Source organism: Apium graveolens, chromosome 7 (genome assembly GCF_009905375.1).
Source record: "Apium graveolens cultivar Ventura chromosome 7, ASM990537v1, whole genome shotgun sequence".
In the NCBI taxonomy this organism is placed as follows: Eukaryota; Viridiplantae; Streptophyta; class Magnoliopsida; order Apiales; family Apiaceae; genus Apium; species Apium graveolens.
This window is the reverse complement of record NC_133653.1, coordinates 43,320,540-43,337,399: the sequence shown is the minus strand read 5'-3', so window position 1 is coordinate 43,337,399 and position 16,860 is coordinate 43,320,540. Positions and strand designations below refer to the sequence as shown.

General features: G+C 36.2%; 1 protein-coding gene and 2 pseudogenes across 1 annotated transcript; 1 reads left to right on the top strand and 2 right to left on the bottom strand.

Moving 5' to 3' along the window:
• Positions 1-474: 474 nt before the first annotated feature.
• Positions 475-3,118, bottom strand: LOC141673540 (wall-associated receptor kinase 2-like; annotated as a pseudogene).
• Positions 3,119-7,312: 4,194 nt separating this feature from the next.
• LOC141673539 (uncharacterized) lies at positions 7,313-9,197 on the top strand. The gene is made up of 4 exons (XM_074480290.1): positions 7,313-7,399; positions 7,600-7,693; positions 7,852-8,040; positions 8,149-9,197. Exons 1-4 carry the CDS (start codon positions 7,313-7,315, stop codon positions 9,195-9,197), a joined length of 1,419 nt encoding a protein of 472 aa, XP_074336391.1.
• A 3,328-nt stretch (positions 9,198-12,525) lies between these two features.
• LOC141673538 (putative wall-associated receptor kinase-like 16) lies at positions 12,526-16,505 on the bottom strand (annotated as a pseudogene).
• Between the last annotated feature and the right edge of the window lie 355 nt (positions 16,506-16,860).

Sequence of the window (16,860 nt, the reverse complement as noted above, 5' to 3'; positions counted from 1 at the left end):
TAAGTTATGAGCAAAAAGATCTGCCAGCGTAACAAACTTTCAGTTAGTTACACATTGTATATAGTAGGAAAGAAGCTAGATGTAAAGATATATTACAGAAAATATAAACAAGGTTCTTCCCTCTCTCGAGTAAGATTCTCTCAAAATCTCTCTACAACAAAAAAAGTAGTTTGATAATTTTTGTTTACTGTATTCAATAAAGAAGATGAAGTTTAATCTGTAAGAATCTCAAGTTCATTTCATATGCTCAAGCTCCAGAAATAACAATTTTTAATGCCCATGCCTTGATAATCGGTGTTGGGCGATTTTTGTTTGTCCATAGACATGTACCTGATGTATGAAACTTACGGATGAACAGTGAGCATACTGGATACAGGATGCCATATAAATATGTAATTACTTGCACAAATCAATGCAAATGTATCAGTATCATGTACTTGAGGAATGTTTCTAAAACAAATCAAATTAAATGTCTCAGCGAGGGCTGGCCGACGGCTGCAACAGACTAGTAGTGCTTGAGCCACACTGATCTTTGCCATCCCCGACGTTATTGTCAGAATTTATATGAACATCATAAAGATCAGAATGCTGAATCGCACTATGACCTACTAAGCTTGTCATCTCTTCATTGTCATGTCCATTAGTCCAAGGATGTTTAGTAAATCTCATCAAATTTTGTATTTCCATAGCCACTTCCATCATTGTTGGGTCTTTCATCGCCATTAAGGTTTAGACACCTCTTCACAAGTTGAGCAGCTCTCTGAAGTTGATCGAATGTCCCTTCCTTCACTACTCGAGGCTCTAGAATTTGAAACAATCTGTTTTTCTTCATGGAGGTAATGAAATATGTGGCAAGATTTCTTTCTTCCTCAGGATTAGCCATACAAACTGGGTTTCTTCCGTTAAAAGCTTTGTAAGCACCACTCCAAAACTATAAACATCACTTGTATTAGTCAATTGGCCTGTATGGAAGTATTCAGGGTCCAAGTATCCTAAAGTACCCTGCACTAATGTAGTCACTTCGGTTTGATCCATGGGTACCAACCTCGATGCTTCGAAATCTGATATTTTTGAAACATTGTTATCATCCAGTAGTATGTTTGCCAATTACACATCTCTGTGAATTATTGGAATAGAAGCTGCAGAGTGAAGATATGCAAGGGCGCCAGAAGATTCAGCAGCAATTCTCAAACGGTTCTCCAATGATAACCAAGCCGCACCTCTATCAATATTGTGGACATGATCTAGTAAGGTACCATTAGATACAAATTCATATACCAACAATGGTACCTCACATTCTAAACAACATCCTAAAAGTTTGACCACATTTCTATGGTTAACTTGTGTAAGAATCACTACCTCATTAATGAATTGCTCTACTTGACTCTCATCCATTATTTTCGACTTTTTGATAGCAACTATGCGATTGTCACGTAAAATTCCTTTGTAAACTATGCCATAACCCCCTTGCCCTAAAATCCTATCAGCCGCGAAGTTGTTTGTTGCTCTCTTTAATTCTTCGTTGCTGAATACTCTTGTGTTTCCGTCTTCACTTTGTTGACTTAACAAGAGACCGCCATTTTGCTGGAAGAATTTGTCTCTTTGTTGAGCATGTTTTTGTTTCTTTAAGATGAAATATAACCAATTCATTCCAATGAGTATGAAGAGGCAACTAAATCCTATACCTGCACTCAGTGAACAAATTCATTTTCAGTAAGATATGTATTTATAAAACAGTGGAAGATGTATTAGTAAGATTGAGGTTGATTATATAAGCTCAAAAAAGAATGAGGCTGATTACAGAAGATCAATTTACCTAGTACAAGCTTTGTGACCTGGAACTTTTTAGGAATGCACTTATCATCTTTCCGGTAGTATCCACGTTGACAAGAGCAATAATAACTCCCCTCGACATTGGTGCAAATCTGATCGCAACTATTTTTTTGTTTTTCTGCACATTCATCAATATCTAGCAAAAGAAAAAGATCAAATTGCATTTAAACAATTATTAAAATGCATGGCTCCACTCACCACAGACATGAAAAATTCTTATTAATTAGTTACCATAGCATCCTGGACTGAGATAAGGATTTCCCTCGAACCCTTCCTTGCAGCTGCAACGATACCCGTTAGATGAAGTTCCACTGATGCAGTAACTATTATTGAATTTGCAAGCATAATTACTTTGGTCAAGAGCTGCTTCACTGCAAGATTTATTCCCAATTGCCCAGTCTAATACTATGGGTACAGTATCCGCGATCCTGTCCTTCAAGGTTGTATCATTAAGATCTGATATGCCTCGAAACTTGAATCTGCTTTTCTCCCCCATAAACGCGTACCCACAATTGTTAATGGATGAGACATTTCTATGGCTATTATAGGTCTCAAGGTAGATATTGAAATATTTGTGAACATTGATGGGTACTTGACAACAACCGCTAGCAGAACACTCATTCTCTGGAATTTCCTCATTAGGTAAGCATGTGGTACTGCATCCTTTAGGCAAAAACCTGTTTGCAATGTTGAGGTTGGAATCAAAACTGTCTGGATCATTGTATAGGTTGGCATAGTCATCACAACCAACAACAGTAAGCACATTTGCAGTGGAATACGTAAATGAAGTCCCATCCAATCCATTTTGTACAATATAGCCTCGAGTTAAACTACCAGATTGATTATAGCACATATAAGCCAAAACACAAGAAATTCGTAGCTCAGTGTCGGATATATCATGAATGTGAAGTTGTCGAAGATAAGGAGTTGATGAAAAGGCTAAAGGAGGATTATAAGAATTGTTGCAAATAAGTTCAAAAGAAGGATCTATGGCACAATCAGAAGCTTCTTCTGATCTGACGCCAAACGGATATGGTATTATCAGGTTTCCGCATTGCCTTTGACATCCTGGCTTTGTAAAGACTTGAGCCTTCATGATGGTGTGGTTAGTGGTATTGGGGGAAAGCACTTCATAGCCCCAACAGAAGTCCAGGATAACAACAAGAACAATCAGAAACAAACGCATTTTCATGTTCAGATTTTTCATATTAGAAATTCATGTCGATTGTATTTATTGTTGACGCATCACTCTGTCTTCTTCTTTTTCTATAGCACATATAGACTTGTCTTCCCCAACTTCTTATGTTGTTGCTACTTCATATTCCAAATATTTGACGATAGTGTTGTCTTGTTCCAACTTACCGAGTCATTTCTTATTTAAAATTGTTGAAGTAGATAACCTAACTGCTTCAAATTGTTTATAATGTCGTTTAAAAAGAGTCATCATCCATTCATCCTATCAATGGCAGCAGGCCAGCAGCAATGCAACCTTTTTAAATTTTTAATTGGAGGCCAACGCAGTCAAAAAAGGGTGCTCATAACTTTCCTGTCAATCCCGTTAAATTATTTAAATATTAACAAACGTACTAGCACGGTAAAGGGAAAATCAATTTTTTCATAAAGAACATTTGAAATATTCAACTGCAATTTTTATCTTCTATCTTCTATACCTTCTACAAAGTAAACTCTCAGGCGGCTTGAAGTGGTGCTAGCAAAACTTTTCCTAAAATTTCCCTGATTTTCAAGATTTTTTAAGTTTTATTTGCTTCCATGCAAAATCCACGCCAGCTTCTCCTTACGAATTTATACTAAAAATGACAACTTAATAATTCACTTTGATGTAATAAGTTAAATATGACATTGATCTCGAACCACTTTGTTGGTAAAGAGGAACAGCTTCATATAGGTTCTATCTCCAGCATGAGAGACGGTAGTCTTATTTGGATAAATAGAAAAGGCTCTGAAGCTGGAAGGACTACTTCTTTGCTCTCTCAATATCATTGAATAGGAATTCTGGCAAGTGGAAGGAGAAGGTAGCACGTAGCCTCTTCCAACTTCTGTCATTCTTTGTGTTCAATGTTTGATAAATTAATCAAAAGTCTAAGAAATTTTACGATTCTAGGGAACACTGTGAATTTTAATTATGTACTGTCATATGTCATGCAATTGTGACTTAAGTTTTTTTCCTAGGTCCTCTAAATCTTATGGTTATGATGTTTGTACATTTCCGCCATAAAAGATAGAGAACATTCTTCCCTGAGCATGCTGGGACTTCATTAGTTCAGTGTAGCAGCAGCAGCTAAAGTAAGTACTTTTTTCTGTAGATATCTTTCATATATAATCCAATGCGTGAGGAGGATATGGAAGAAACTAAGAGGGATTACATTGACCTGTGTACAAGAAAGGACCTATTATAAATATTTTTAATGCAAAGAGAATGTTTTTTTTGTCTGCATACTGCCTGCTTTGATTATGTTCTACTTATCTGACATCTTATAAGTTTAATTAATACTGAATCTTATCAGATGGGATTGCACAAAGAATATAGGTGTGTCGATAGTGAATACCTGGTTTATCAGAGCATACAAATTCTAGGTGGCCCATCTGCTAAATGGGTAATATGGCCGACTTTTTTGGAGTTGTATGATGAGAACAATTTTGAGCATTATGATCTATCATCATATAAGCCTTAAGAATGTTTAAAAAAACCAAAATGTTGATGGAACTTTGCATAAAACTTTCTTGATAAGTGCCACTCAGAGAAAGTTTGTCTAAATTTCAAATTAAGAGGTTACAGTGATTTTTGAAAATGTTTGTTTGTCAGGAGGCAACTTAAAGTTGAATAAGAATAGCTTATTAACTCAAAGCAATAAGTCCATAACTGCCTATTTCATTGTGTTTAGAGGCTTGATGGATGAATTGGATTCTTTGTCTCCTATTCCTAGATGTATCTGTCAACTAGTAATTGTGCTTGTGAATTGTCTCAAAAGTTTGATCAATATGAACAGATGAACAAGTTGAGTCAGTTTCTTATGAGACTCAATGATCAGTTTATCAATACTAGAAGTCAGATTTTGCTTATGAATCCCTTTCCAGATTTAGGACATGCTTACTCTATGTTGTTGCAAGAAGAGAATCAGAGAGATTTCTCTAAAATAGGAGTATCTGAGAGTATGGCAATGAATGTCACATTTCAGCAACAGAATGCTGGAAATAAGAACAAGCTTCAAAAGAAATCTGCAGATGTAAATGTTTTGTGTGAATACTGTAATCTCACAGGACACACAAAAGAGAAATGTTTTGCTCTTCATGGATATCCTGAATAGCACAGAATGTATGGTCAACCAAAACCAAAGCCTAAGTCTAATGGTAAAAGATCAGTTGCCGCCAACAGTGCTCATGCTGTTAAAACCGATGCAGTATTTGATGCAGTGTCTGATGATAATTCTTCTTTGTCTGACAAACAATGTCAGCAGATAATTAGCATGCTTCAAGCACAACTTAAAGCAAGCAAAGTACTATCACAAATGCAGCAGCTAATGCTTCCTGGATACAAACTAGTCATACTGAGATTTCTCCTGTGACAGGTAACCACACTCCATCCTCATCTGTAATTTTAGCTGGACAAGTGAGATTTAATAATCCTATGAATACATGGATAATAGATTCAGGATCAACTAATCGTATCACACCTCACCTATCTATCCTTATAAATTTTCAACCACTAAATTCAGAACTGTATTTACCTACTGCTCAGAGCACTAAGGTTACTCATAATGGAGATGTTATACTGTCATCTGAGCTGACACTTAAACAAGTGTTATATGTCCCTCAATTTCAATTTAATTTGTTTTCTATATCAAAGTTTTCTGAAGATAATTCCTGCTCTGTACAATTTTCTGTTTCTAAGTGCCTTATGCAGGACCATGTTTCACAGAGGATGAAGGAGATTGGTGAGTTGGATGGTGGTATGTATAAGCTTCATACTGACAGAATTAGAGGAGCTACCAGATTGAGCAATTAAGATTTCCTTGTTGCTAGAAGCTAGGCACTCCTTATGCCACCATGGATCAAACAAATCTGCAAATTTACCCTGTGCTAGGCTAAATAGTCAACTTGGCTCAGAGGTGTTATTTCATACATATTATATAAGGGAAAATCTGAGGAGAGATATAAAAGGTAATGTGATAAAGTAATCAAGCTAGGAAAGTTGGCACTTCTCAGGTGTAATCAAAATAGTTTACAAACTAAGTTGACAGACTCTCAGTTACACATTAACGTGCAATTGTTTAGTTTTTTCTCTCTGTATGAGAGGTCTATTTCTCTCTGTATGAGAGTTTAAATTTGTTTACATCAAAAATTCTCCTTTTACTTTTCTTTGTCTATTTAGAATCTTTACAATAAAACAATGGAGTACTCTAACTCTGGTATAAACGATTTGTATGCAAAGCTATCGATTGAAGATGACGACGAAGGAGGGATGATTGTAGAAAATGCTGTGATTGAAAAGGAAAAAGAATCTTTTGTGTTAATTGGGCGATTCCTTACGGAAAGGAATATCAATTTCAAGGCGATGCAGAATGTCCTATCAACGGTATGGCGTCCAAAAGAAGGGGTGGAAATTTATGATATAGGGGAGATGCGATATTCTTTTGTGTTTTATCATCCCATAGATGTGCAGAAAGCAGTGGAGGGTGGACCATGGTCATTTGAACAGGGGATGCTAGTCTACAAACAGTTAGCAGGAGGTGAAGATCCTAAGGAGATAACGCTGAATGAAGCTGATATATGGATACAGGTGTACGATATTCCAAAAGGGCTTGTCTCAGAAACCATATTGCAAGGCATTGCTAATTAATTACATTGGAAAATTTATGAAATCTGATCCAGCAAATATTAATGGGTTATGGAAAGAATATTACAGAATCAGAGTTCGAATAGATGTGTGTAAACCATTGAAGAGAAGGATGAAAATCAAACGGGCGGGAGGAGATTGGAGTTGGGTTCATTTTAAATATGAGAGGCTCACTACCTTTTGTTTTGTTTGTGGGAAACTAGGACATTCAGAGAGGGATTATAATGTGGTCTATGCAAATCCAGGAAAAGAGCTTGAGCGGACATATGGTACGTGGCTACGGGCACCGAGTAAGAATATAAAAACTGAGACTACTTCGAGATGGTTAAGAAACGGAAAAGGTAAAGGTAACTGGGGAGGTTCAAACATGTCAGCGACTGGAAGTGGAAAGGAGGAAAATGAGGCGAAATTCAAGGAGGATGGACAGTTAGTTGTAACAAAGTTAGAGAATAATAGCAGGATTATGGCTAAAGCACGAAATCAGGAGATAACAGGTGTGGGCGGGAAAGATTTAAATGAAACAGATTTGCAAAGTGAAATAAATGAAGGAGAAGATTACGTTGTTGACCAAAAAGAAGGCGTACGGAGAGCGATCTGTTTTTAGAAGATGACGGGCTAACAAAAATGCAAACAGATGGGCCTTCTCAAATAATCCAGATTGATCATACAGCTGATCCAAAAAACTTGAATATGGCGGGCTCTGGAAACCAGGTCCGCCTAGCATTATGAGTCTCCTAAGATGGAACTGTCGTGGAATGGGCAATCCACGAGCGGCGAGGTTTTTGAAAGAGATGGTTCAGAAATATAAGCCCAATCTGATTTTTTTATCAGAGATTTTAGTTAAAAAGAATAAAATAGAAGCGATTTGTAAAATAATTCATTATGCTGGGTGCTTTGTTGTCGATTCTCAGGGACAAGGAGGAGGATTAGCTTTAATTTGGAAAAATGAAGGCGGGGTTGAAATAAAAGGGAGTTGTAACCATTACATAGATTTTGAGGTCATGGGTACAACCATTACATAGATTTTGAGGTCATGGGTACACAGGTAGGAAAATGGAGATACACGGGGTTCTACGGTTGTCCGGAGAGAAGCCGACGTCAAGAATCTTGGGGTATGATTCGAGATCTTGTAATAAAATCGACTTTGCCTTGGTGTATATTAGGCGACTTTAATGATATGCTCTTTGGTTTTGAGAAAGTGGGGGGTCGTCCTCATCCAAGATACTTGCTGGAAGGGTTTAATAATACAATTATGGAGTGTGGGCTGGAAGATTTGGGGTTTAATGGTAGTGCTTTCACTTGGGAGAAATCAAGAGGGACTGAGGCTTGGATTCAAGAAAGGTTGGACAGGGGTTTTGCTAGCGACGAATGGAGAAGATGATTTCCGAATGCAGAGGTTAGAGTGATTGAGGTATCTACCTCAGATCATTTACCAATTCTATTACAATTAAATTTGCAAGTCTATGTCCCAAAGGTTAGAAGGTTTAGGTTCAAAAATTTGTGGATTCGTGAGACTGAGTGTATCAATGTAGTAAAAAATAGCTGGAATAGAAATGAGGAAGGGTGTATATTTGAAAAGATTGAGTATTATTGTCTTAAGCTGGAAGAATGGGGGGGTGGGAAATTGAAGGAATTAAAAGTTAAAATTAAAAATTGTAGAGGGGTGCTTCGAAAGTTGAGATCGAGAAGAGATGGGTATGGAGTGAGGAGATATAATGAAGTGAGATGGGAGTTTTTAAAATTACTAGAGCAGCAAGAGGTGTACTGGAAGCAGAGGGCAAAGCAATTTTGGTTACAAGAGGGCGATCAGAATACGAGGTTCTTTCATAAGTTTGCGTCAGGCAGGAAGAAGACTAATCAGATTTGCAGACTCAAAGATAAACATGGGGAGTGGAAAAGCAACGAGGTTGATATACAGGAGATTATCATAGATTACTTCTCTGAGTTGTTTACATCATTGAGTAATGCAGGGGAATTATCAAGTGGAGAACGAGTGCAAAATGTCACGGAGGAACAGAATTGGCAACTACTGGAACCAATATCAAATGAGGAGGTAAAGTGTGCAACGTTTTCAATGCATCCAGAAAAATCCCCTGGATACGATGGGTTAAATCCAGCTTTCTATCAGGCGTATTGGAGTATTGTAGAGAAGGATGTGGTGGGTTTTTGTCAGAATTTTTTTAATACAAGGGAGCTGCAGGAGGAGGTTAACCGTACTGTTGTATGTTTGATTCCGAAAGTGAAGCAACCTCAGCAAATGAGTGACCTACGTCCTATTTCGTTGTGCAGTGTGTTATCCAGAATACTATCCAAGGTGATGATAAATAGATTAAAGGTCCGCTTACCAACCTTGATATCAGCGAATAAAAGCGCATTTGTGGAAGGAAGGTTACTAACGGATAATGCTTTAATAGCTTTTGAGGTTAATCATTATATTAAACGTCGTTCTCAAGGAATTAACGGTGTAGCCGGATTGAAAATAGACGTGTCGAAGGCGTATGATAGGTAGGAATGGACTTTTATTGAGGGAATGTTAAAAAAATTTGGCTTCCATGAGATTTGGATTCAAAGGGTAATGATGTGTATCAAGTCAGTAACATACAGTTTTCTGCAACACGGGTCAATTTTTGGTGATATTCATCCTAAAAGAGGCATCAGGCAAGGGGACCCTATGTCCCCTTACATATACATTCTCTGTGCTGAAGGTCTGAGCTCGACAATTAAACGAAATGAAGAAGCTGGCTTGATTCATGGGTGTAGTGTTGCTCGAGGAGCTCCGGCTGTTTCGCATTTACTTTTTGCTGATGATTGCTATTTTTTCTTTAAGGCAATAGAGTCAGAAGCAACGGTAATGAAGAACATCATAAAGAGGTATGAAGAGCTGTCTGGGCAGGCGATTAATATCCATAAATCAACTATCACTTTTAGCCCTAACACATTACAAGTAAATCGTGAAGCTATTTGTGGAATTTTGGAGGTTAGTGAGATAAGTATTCCGGGAAAATATTTGGGGCTTCCTATGAATGTTGGGAGAAGAAAGAATGAGGTATTTAATTTTCTAAGTGATCGTGTCAGGAAAAAGTTGCAAAGCTGGAGGAATACAGCAATGTCAAAGGCGGGTAAGTGCCTTCTTTTAAAAATAGCGGCACAATCTATATCGAATTTCTGGATGAATTTGATGCTTATTCCAAATGAGGTGTGTTATACGATTCAACGTCAAATGAATAGCTTTTGGTGGGGAGGAGGGAATAATAGTAAAGGGATTCGGTGGATGTCTTGGGAGAGGTTGTGTAATGTTAAAGAAGCTGGTGGATTGGGTTTTAAAGATTTGAGGAGCTTTAATGTCGCGATGCTAGCAAAACAAGGTTGGAGATTGCTAAATAATGAGAATCCTCGAGTAACTAATATTTTGAAGGCAAGGTATTTTCCAAATACTGATTTTCTAAATGCGAAATTGGGGGATAACCCAAGTTATATGTGGAGGAGTATACTTGAAGCTCAGGACGTTGTGAAAACGGGTATGGAGACTGTTATATGGAAGGTGCCTTGGTTACCAGATAGGGAGAATGGGTATATTACATCAGAAATGCCAAGTGAACTGGAGGATGCTACTGTGTTGAGTTTAATGGTGACAAATGAGAGAAAATGGGATGAAGAGATTTTGACAGATTTATTTAATGACAGGGATGTTCAGTTCATTAAGAATATTCCATTATCTGATATTGATCGTAGGGATTCTTGGATGTGGTTTTTTGATGGAAAGGGGGAGTTTAGTGTTAAAAGTTGTTATCGTAAATTAGTAGGTGAATACAGTACTCCAGATACAGGTTTTTGGAAAAAGATTTGGGCGTTAGAGGTGCCTGGGAAGATTATTTTCTTTATATGGAGGACTTGCAGATTATGCTTACCAACAGCTCAAGCATTGATAGGAAAAAGAGTGCAGATTGATAGTAGATGCTCCTGGTGCCGTACGTAATATGAAGATGCAAAGCATGTATTATTTGAATGTTCTTTTGCGAGTTTGGTGTGGGAAGCAGTGGGTCTTAGGGAATGGATTCAAGTTTTACAAGGGGAGCAGGTAATGGATACTTTCAAGCGTCTGTTCAGAACAGGAACAAAGGAGCAATGTGTGTTAGTTGCAGTGCTTTATTGGAGTTTATGGAACCGGCGCAATAAGTGGGTGTGGGACAAAATTGATATGTTGGTGTTTGGAACTAAAGCAGCTGCTCTAAACCTTTTGACAGACTGGAGAAAGGCTCAGATGGAAGGAAATAAGTATACACCGGTAGTTAGTTCGAGTAGCAGAAAGTGGCGGAAACCTCAAGCTGGCTGGGTAAAGATTAATGTGGATGCTGCGACATTTACTGGTACACATTCGACTGGTATTGGTAGAGTAATAAGAGATGACAATGGCGAATTTCTGAGAGCAATGTGTCAGCAGAGGAGTGGAAAAAAAGACTTACCTATGATTCTATTTAATGCAAGTACGAATTATCCAAAAAAAAAAAGTTGACAGAAGAAAAAGACTGTAGTGTTTCATTATATCTGCAATCTATTTTGAAATATTAGATTTTCTTTTTCCTGTTTGCAGGGTTCAAGAACTCAGGACTTGTTCAAGGTATCCGTTTACCATGCATTTCTTGCTCCTGTATAATTTATGCTTTTGTCCAAATAATTGTTTCTCCCACGTATATAAATTTCTTAACAAATATATTTCTTTGCTCTGCAGTTCTTTTTTTACTACTTGTTTATATCTTGTGATCACAGAGACAGACTATTGATGTGCGGGATGAGGTAAGTCAACTGAACTTCAAATATATATCATTTTAATCCTTCATTTTCTTCAAGTACCTTGATGTGATTGTTGATCTGACCTCTAAATATTTGCATCAATGTATATGTGGAGCAGTGGTCCTCAACTTTTCAGGTGATGAACTAAAATATTGTTTACAGTTGAATAAAGATAAAAACATATATAAAACATTACATAATACACCCCTCTAAATTTGCCCAATTCTTGTTTCCGCCAAGCGAATTTTATACCAGTAATTTGTTAAGTTAACTTAATTTATTGTTTACAGTTGAATAACAATAAAAACATAATTAAACACTACATAATACAAGAACAGTACATAATAAGTGAAACTTTACACAGCACAAAATCAGATCAAACACATCCTAGCATTGTGACCTTCTAGTTTTTGTGAGTAGGTCAAGACTTTGGCATGGTCTGTGAAGTTGAGGGACAGTTTCAGGCTGTCAGAGAACCGCCCTCTGAGCAGGGAGACTACGAGGGAGCTGGTATGCGCGCTGGTGACAAAATAGTGACCCCTCCAAGTAAATAATTAGTGTTTATTTAACTTATCATGATACCAAGTGAGACAAACATGACCTTTATAAGTTGGAGAAAAAACGACAAATCAATTGTTACAAATTTGTTCTGTTGGGTGATATTTGTTGTTGTGCATAGCTATTAACATTTAGGATTTGTTATCCCCTTTGTTTTTTAATCAAAATATTATAGTGTTTAATCTGAAATCCCTTTTTTGTCTTAATGGGATTCTACATGCTCGAGCCAACTTTTTGTTAACTCTATGCCTGGTTCTTTTTTTAATAGTTTAATAGTTGTTCTTTTTTTAGTCTAAATATGAGCATTTATACAAAACTCTATGTTTGTATACTCTGGTTCTTTCTGTAAGAGGGCTCCTTCTGAGATAATGACTTGTGTATATAATTACTTGCATAAACCAATACATATATATATATATAGTGGTGTATCATGTACTTAGATACAATGCAACACATTTGAAAACTTAAGATATCTAAAGAAAGGCTTGTCACACGTGCAACAACTGCTTCAGCCACATCGAATCCGACTCATTTCTAATGTTATCGCCAGTATTTAAATGAATATCGTAAAGGTCAGAAAGCTGAATCTCACTATGACCTATTAAATTCGTAATCTCTCCGTTCCAAAGTTGATTAGCCCAAGGATGTTTAGTAAATTTCCTCAAATTTTGTATTTTTGTAGCCACTTCCATCATCGTTGGTCTATCCGCACCATGAAGGCTTAGGCACCTCTTCACAAGTCGAGCAACTTTTTCAAGTTGATCGAACGTCCCTTCCTTCACTACTCGAGGCTCTAGAATTTGAAATAATCGGTTTTTTTTCATGGAGGTAATAAAATATGTGCCAAGATTTCTTTCTTCCTCGGGATTAGCCATGCAAATTGGCTTTCTTCCTGTTAAAAGCTCTGCAAGGACAACTCCAAAACTGTAGGTTGGCCTGTATGAAAGTATTCAGGATCCAGGTGTCCTAAAGTACCATGTACTAATGTAGTCACTTTTGTTTGATCCATGGGTACCAACCTCGACGCTCCAAAATCTGAAATTTTAGCAACATTATTATCATCCAATAATATGTTAGCTAATTTAACATCTCTATGAATTATAGGTATAGAAGCTGCAGAGTGAAGATATGCAAGGGCGCCGGAAGATTCAGCAGCAATTCTCAACCGATTATCCAACGATAACCAAGAAGCGCCTCCATCAGTATTGTGGACATGATCTAATAAGGTACCATTGGATACAAATTCATATACCAACAATGGTACCTCACATTCTAAACAACATCCTAAAAGTTTGACCACATTTCTATGATTAACTTGTGTAAGGATCACCACCTCGTTAATAAATTGCTCCACTTGACTCTCATCCATTATTTTCGACTTTTTGATAGCAACTACATTATTGTCAGGTAAAATTCCTTTGTAAACTATACCATAACCACCTTGCCCAAGAATCCTATCAGCAGCGTAGTTGTTTGTGGCTTTTTTTAGTTCTTCATTGCTGAAAACTTTTGTATTGTCGTCTTTACTTTGTTGACTTAACAAGATACCGCCATTTTGCAGGAAGAATTTGTCTCTTTGTTGAGCACGTTTTCTTTTCATCAAGATGAAATATAACCAGTTCATCCCAATGAGCAACATCAGGCAACTGAGTCCTATGGCTGCAGTTAATATACAATTTCTTCTTCAATTTAATATGGATTGATATAATAGTGAAAGATAAATTAGTTGGTTACTAAAAACGAGGCTGATTTACCTAGTACAAGCTTGATGACTTGGAACTTTTTAGCAATGCACTTGCCAGCTTTTAAGTAGTACCCATGTCGACAAGAGCAATTATAACTCCCCTCAGTATTGGTACAGGTCTGATCGCAAATATTTTTTTCTTTATCTGCACATTCATCGATATCTTGCAAAAGGAAAAATCAAATTACATTTTAGATCATTCATTAGAAGGCATATAGCCACTCACGAACATTCAAAGTAATTAGTTACCATAGCATCCTCGACTGAGATAAGGATTTCCCTCAAAGCCCGTTTTGCAGCGGCAACGATATCCACTAGGCGAAGCATCGACGCAGACACTATTGTTGAATTTGCAAGCATAGGAAGTTTGGTCCAGAAGTGCTGCACTGCAATTTCTATCCCCAATAGCCCAGTCTAATACCAAGGGAATACCCGCCATCCTGTCCCCTAACCATAAGTTTTTACCATTAAGATCTGCTAAACCTTGAAATCTGAATCTGCTTTTCTCACCGATAAAGGCAAACCCACACGTGTTATTGGTTGAGACATTTCTATGGCGATTATAGGTGTCAATGTGGAAATTGAAATATTTGTGAATATTGAGGGGTACTTGACAGCAACCACTACCAGAACACTCGCCTGCAAGAATTTCGTCACCAGGTAGGCATGTGGTACTGCATCCTTTAAAAAATTGATTTCTATTCTAAAATCATTTGAAAATATTTTTTTTATCGTAGATAACCCGCAGCCGCTACCCTTCGGGTGCGCACTGGGTAAACCCTACGGGCTCACGCAATAGCCTGCAAATCACGTGAACCAAGGTAAACCGCATTTAAGCGACAGACTCTGACTCAGGAGGCATAATCATAAATTCTTTTCCCGTGGGATTCGAACCTGTGACCAAGATGATAGTTTTCCTCTCTTTAACCAGCTGAGCCAACCCTTGCGGGCTCATTTGAAAATATTTGATAATATTGCAAAATCATTAATGAACTATTTGAATAATTTAATGATTTTTAAAATAATAACGGTGTATTTTTTATTATTATTAAATAAAATATGTGAATATAGATAATAAAAAAATGAGTTAAATACCTATATTTTAGATATATTTATCCGGTCCCGGACTACAGTGAAACTAGACCTGCAAATCGGATAACCGGTAGCTTTCAGATTATATCAATTTCGGATCGAATCCATTTTCGGATTATGATATATTTGAAGAACATTCGTATCAAATCGAATGTGCTTCTGTTCGGGCCTAATTGGGATCAAAATTAGATGAAGTTCGGATGAAGATCGGATAATATGCCCGCAAGGGTTGACTCGGTTGGTTAAAATAGGAGATAATTATCCTCTTTGTCGCATTTTCGAATCCCACGGGAGGCGAATTTATGATTATGCCTCCTGAACCAGAGCATGTCGCGTAAGTGCGGTTTTCCTTGGTTCACGTGGCTGACAGGTTATTTTGCGAACCCGTGAGCTTTACCTAGTGCGCACCCGAAGGGTAGCGACTGTGGGTTCCCTGCGATAAAAAAAAGATCGAATAATATTCACTTCAAACTAAATCAGTTCAGATAATTTCAGATCAAAACTTATTCATTTTTTCAATTCGTGAGACATAACTTTTAACATAATATAATGGTATTTTTACAAAAGATTATGATTAAATTATTGTGTTAACATAAACATAAAATACTTTTAAGTATTAACTATGCTACTTCGAGTGATATTTGTTTCGTATAAATATATTATATGTTTTGATCAGTTTCAATTTATAACCGGGTCTAATATTTCCGATCATTTTATAAGTTGTCAGTGATACCCGTGATCGATTATTAAATAAGTAAAAGTTTATTTAACTTGAAATAAGTGTGCTAAAGACCTCGAGGGGTGTATTGAATTGGAATTTTAATATTTTTTTTTTTTGGATTTTGAAATATTAGGGTATTCAATTTGAATTCTAAAAAATCCTTTAAAATATGATTGTATTCAATAGAATTGAAAAAAAATCTTTTTAAAATCTAGGGGTATTCAATTTAGATTTTAAAAAGTTCATTAAAATCTGGTTGTATTCACTTTGGATATTAAAAAATTCATTAAAATCTGGTAAAAAGTCCATGAATTTTTTTTTTGTATTTTATAAAATTATAGATTTTGATGGATTTACTAGTGTATTTTATGTTTTCAGAATTCTTAGGAAAATTCAAGAGATTTTGATGGATTTATAGAAATCACTCCTCAAATCAGCAAAATTCTACGAGACTTATTTAACAACTCCGCTAAAATCCGCGTACAATTAAAATCAGCTAAAATCAGCAATAATAATTCAAAATCAATGAATTGTTATCGTCTAAAATCTGAATTGAATATACCCCTTAAATTTTAAAGTACAAGAAAATATAACATGCAAGTCAAACCTTATCCAAATAAATTTAGTATGTACTAGTCATGTGAAACGCCACAGTATATTTTATATTTAAAATTTTAGAGAACATTTAAAATTTTACATAATCACATAAATTTGTTTTTATAACTTTATAATTTGTATATATTTGATTAAAACCCTAACTAAATATAGAGAAATAGATAATTTGAATTTAATTTTCTGATATAAATACCTAAAGGAAAATCGAACATATAGGCTTGCTGTCTGTCATAGAGTAGCTTACCATCAGAGTACAGTAGTTGAAGGTCAATGCAGTCAAGAATCGTGTAGTACATGTACCGTTTGAAAGTGTGTCGAAATTTACTCCTAGTTATGTGAAGTGACACCATTCAGTATTGACTACGCAATCACGTCAATGATTCGTAGTCTTGGAAAAGAGAGGGAAACTTGCAAATTGAATAAGCACAACCCTATAATCACGTAAATAACTTGTACTTCTTCCTGTCTAATTTATTCTTTTATATATTTAGTTCAATTTTATATATTTAAAATTTATCAAAAATAGTAATATTTTATTATATAAAAATTAATTACAATCACTTATAACTACTACTCCCTCAGTCCCACTGGATTGTTTATGTTACTTTTCGACACGTTTTTCAATACTCGTTTAAAGTATAATTATATATT

Excerpts from the sequence above, each read along its gene's own strand:
- LOC141673539 (XM_074480290.1), top strand. The coding sequence starts at position 7,313 with ATGCAAACAGATGGGCCTTCTCAAATAATCCAGATTGATCATACAGCT. Across the intron at positions 7,400-7,599 it reads TGGCGGGCTCTGGAAACCAG|GGACAAGGAGGAGGATTAGC; the intron begins GTCCGCCTAGCA and ends GTCGATTCTCAG. Across the intron at positions 7,694-7,851 it reads CATAGATTTTGAGGTCATGG|GCGACTTTAATGATATGCTC; the intron begins GTACAACCATTA and ends GGTGTATATTAG.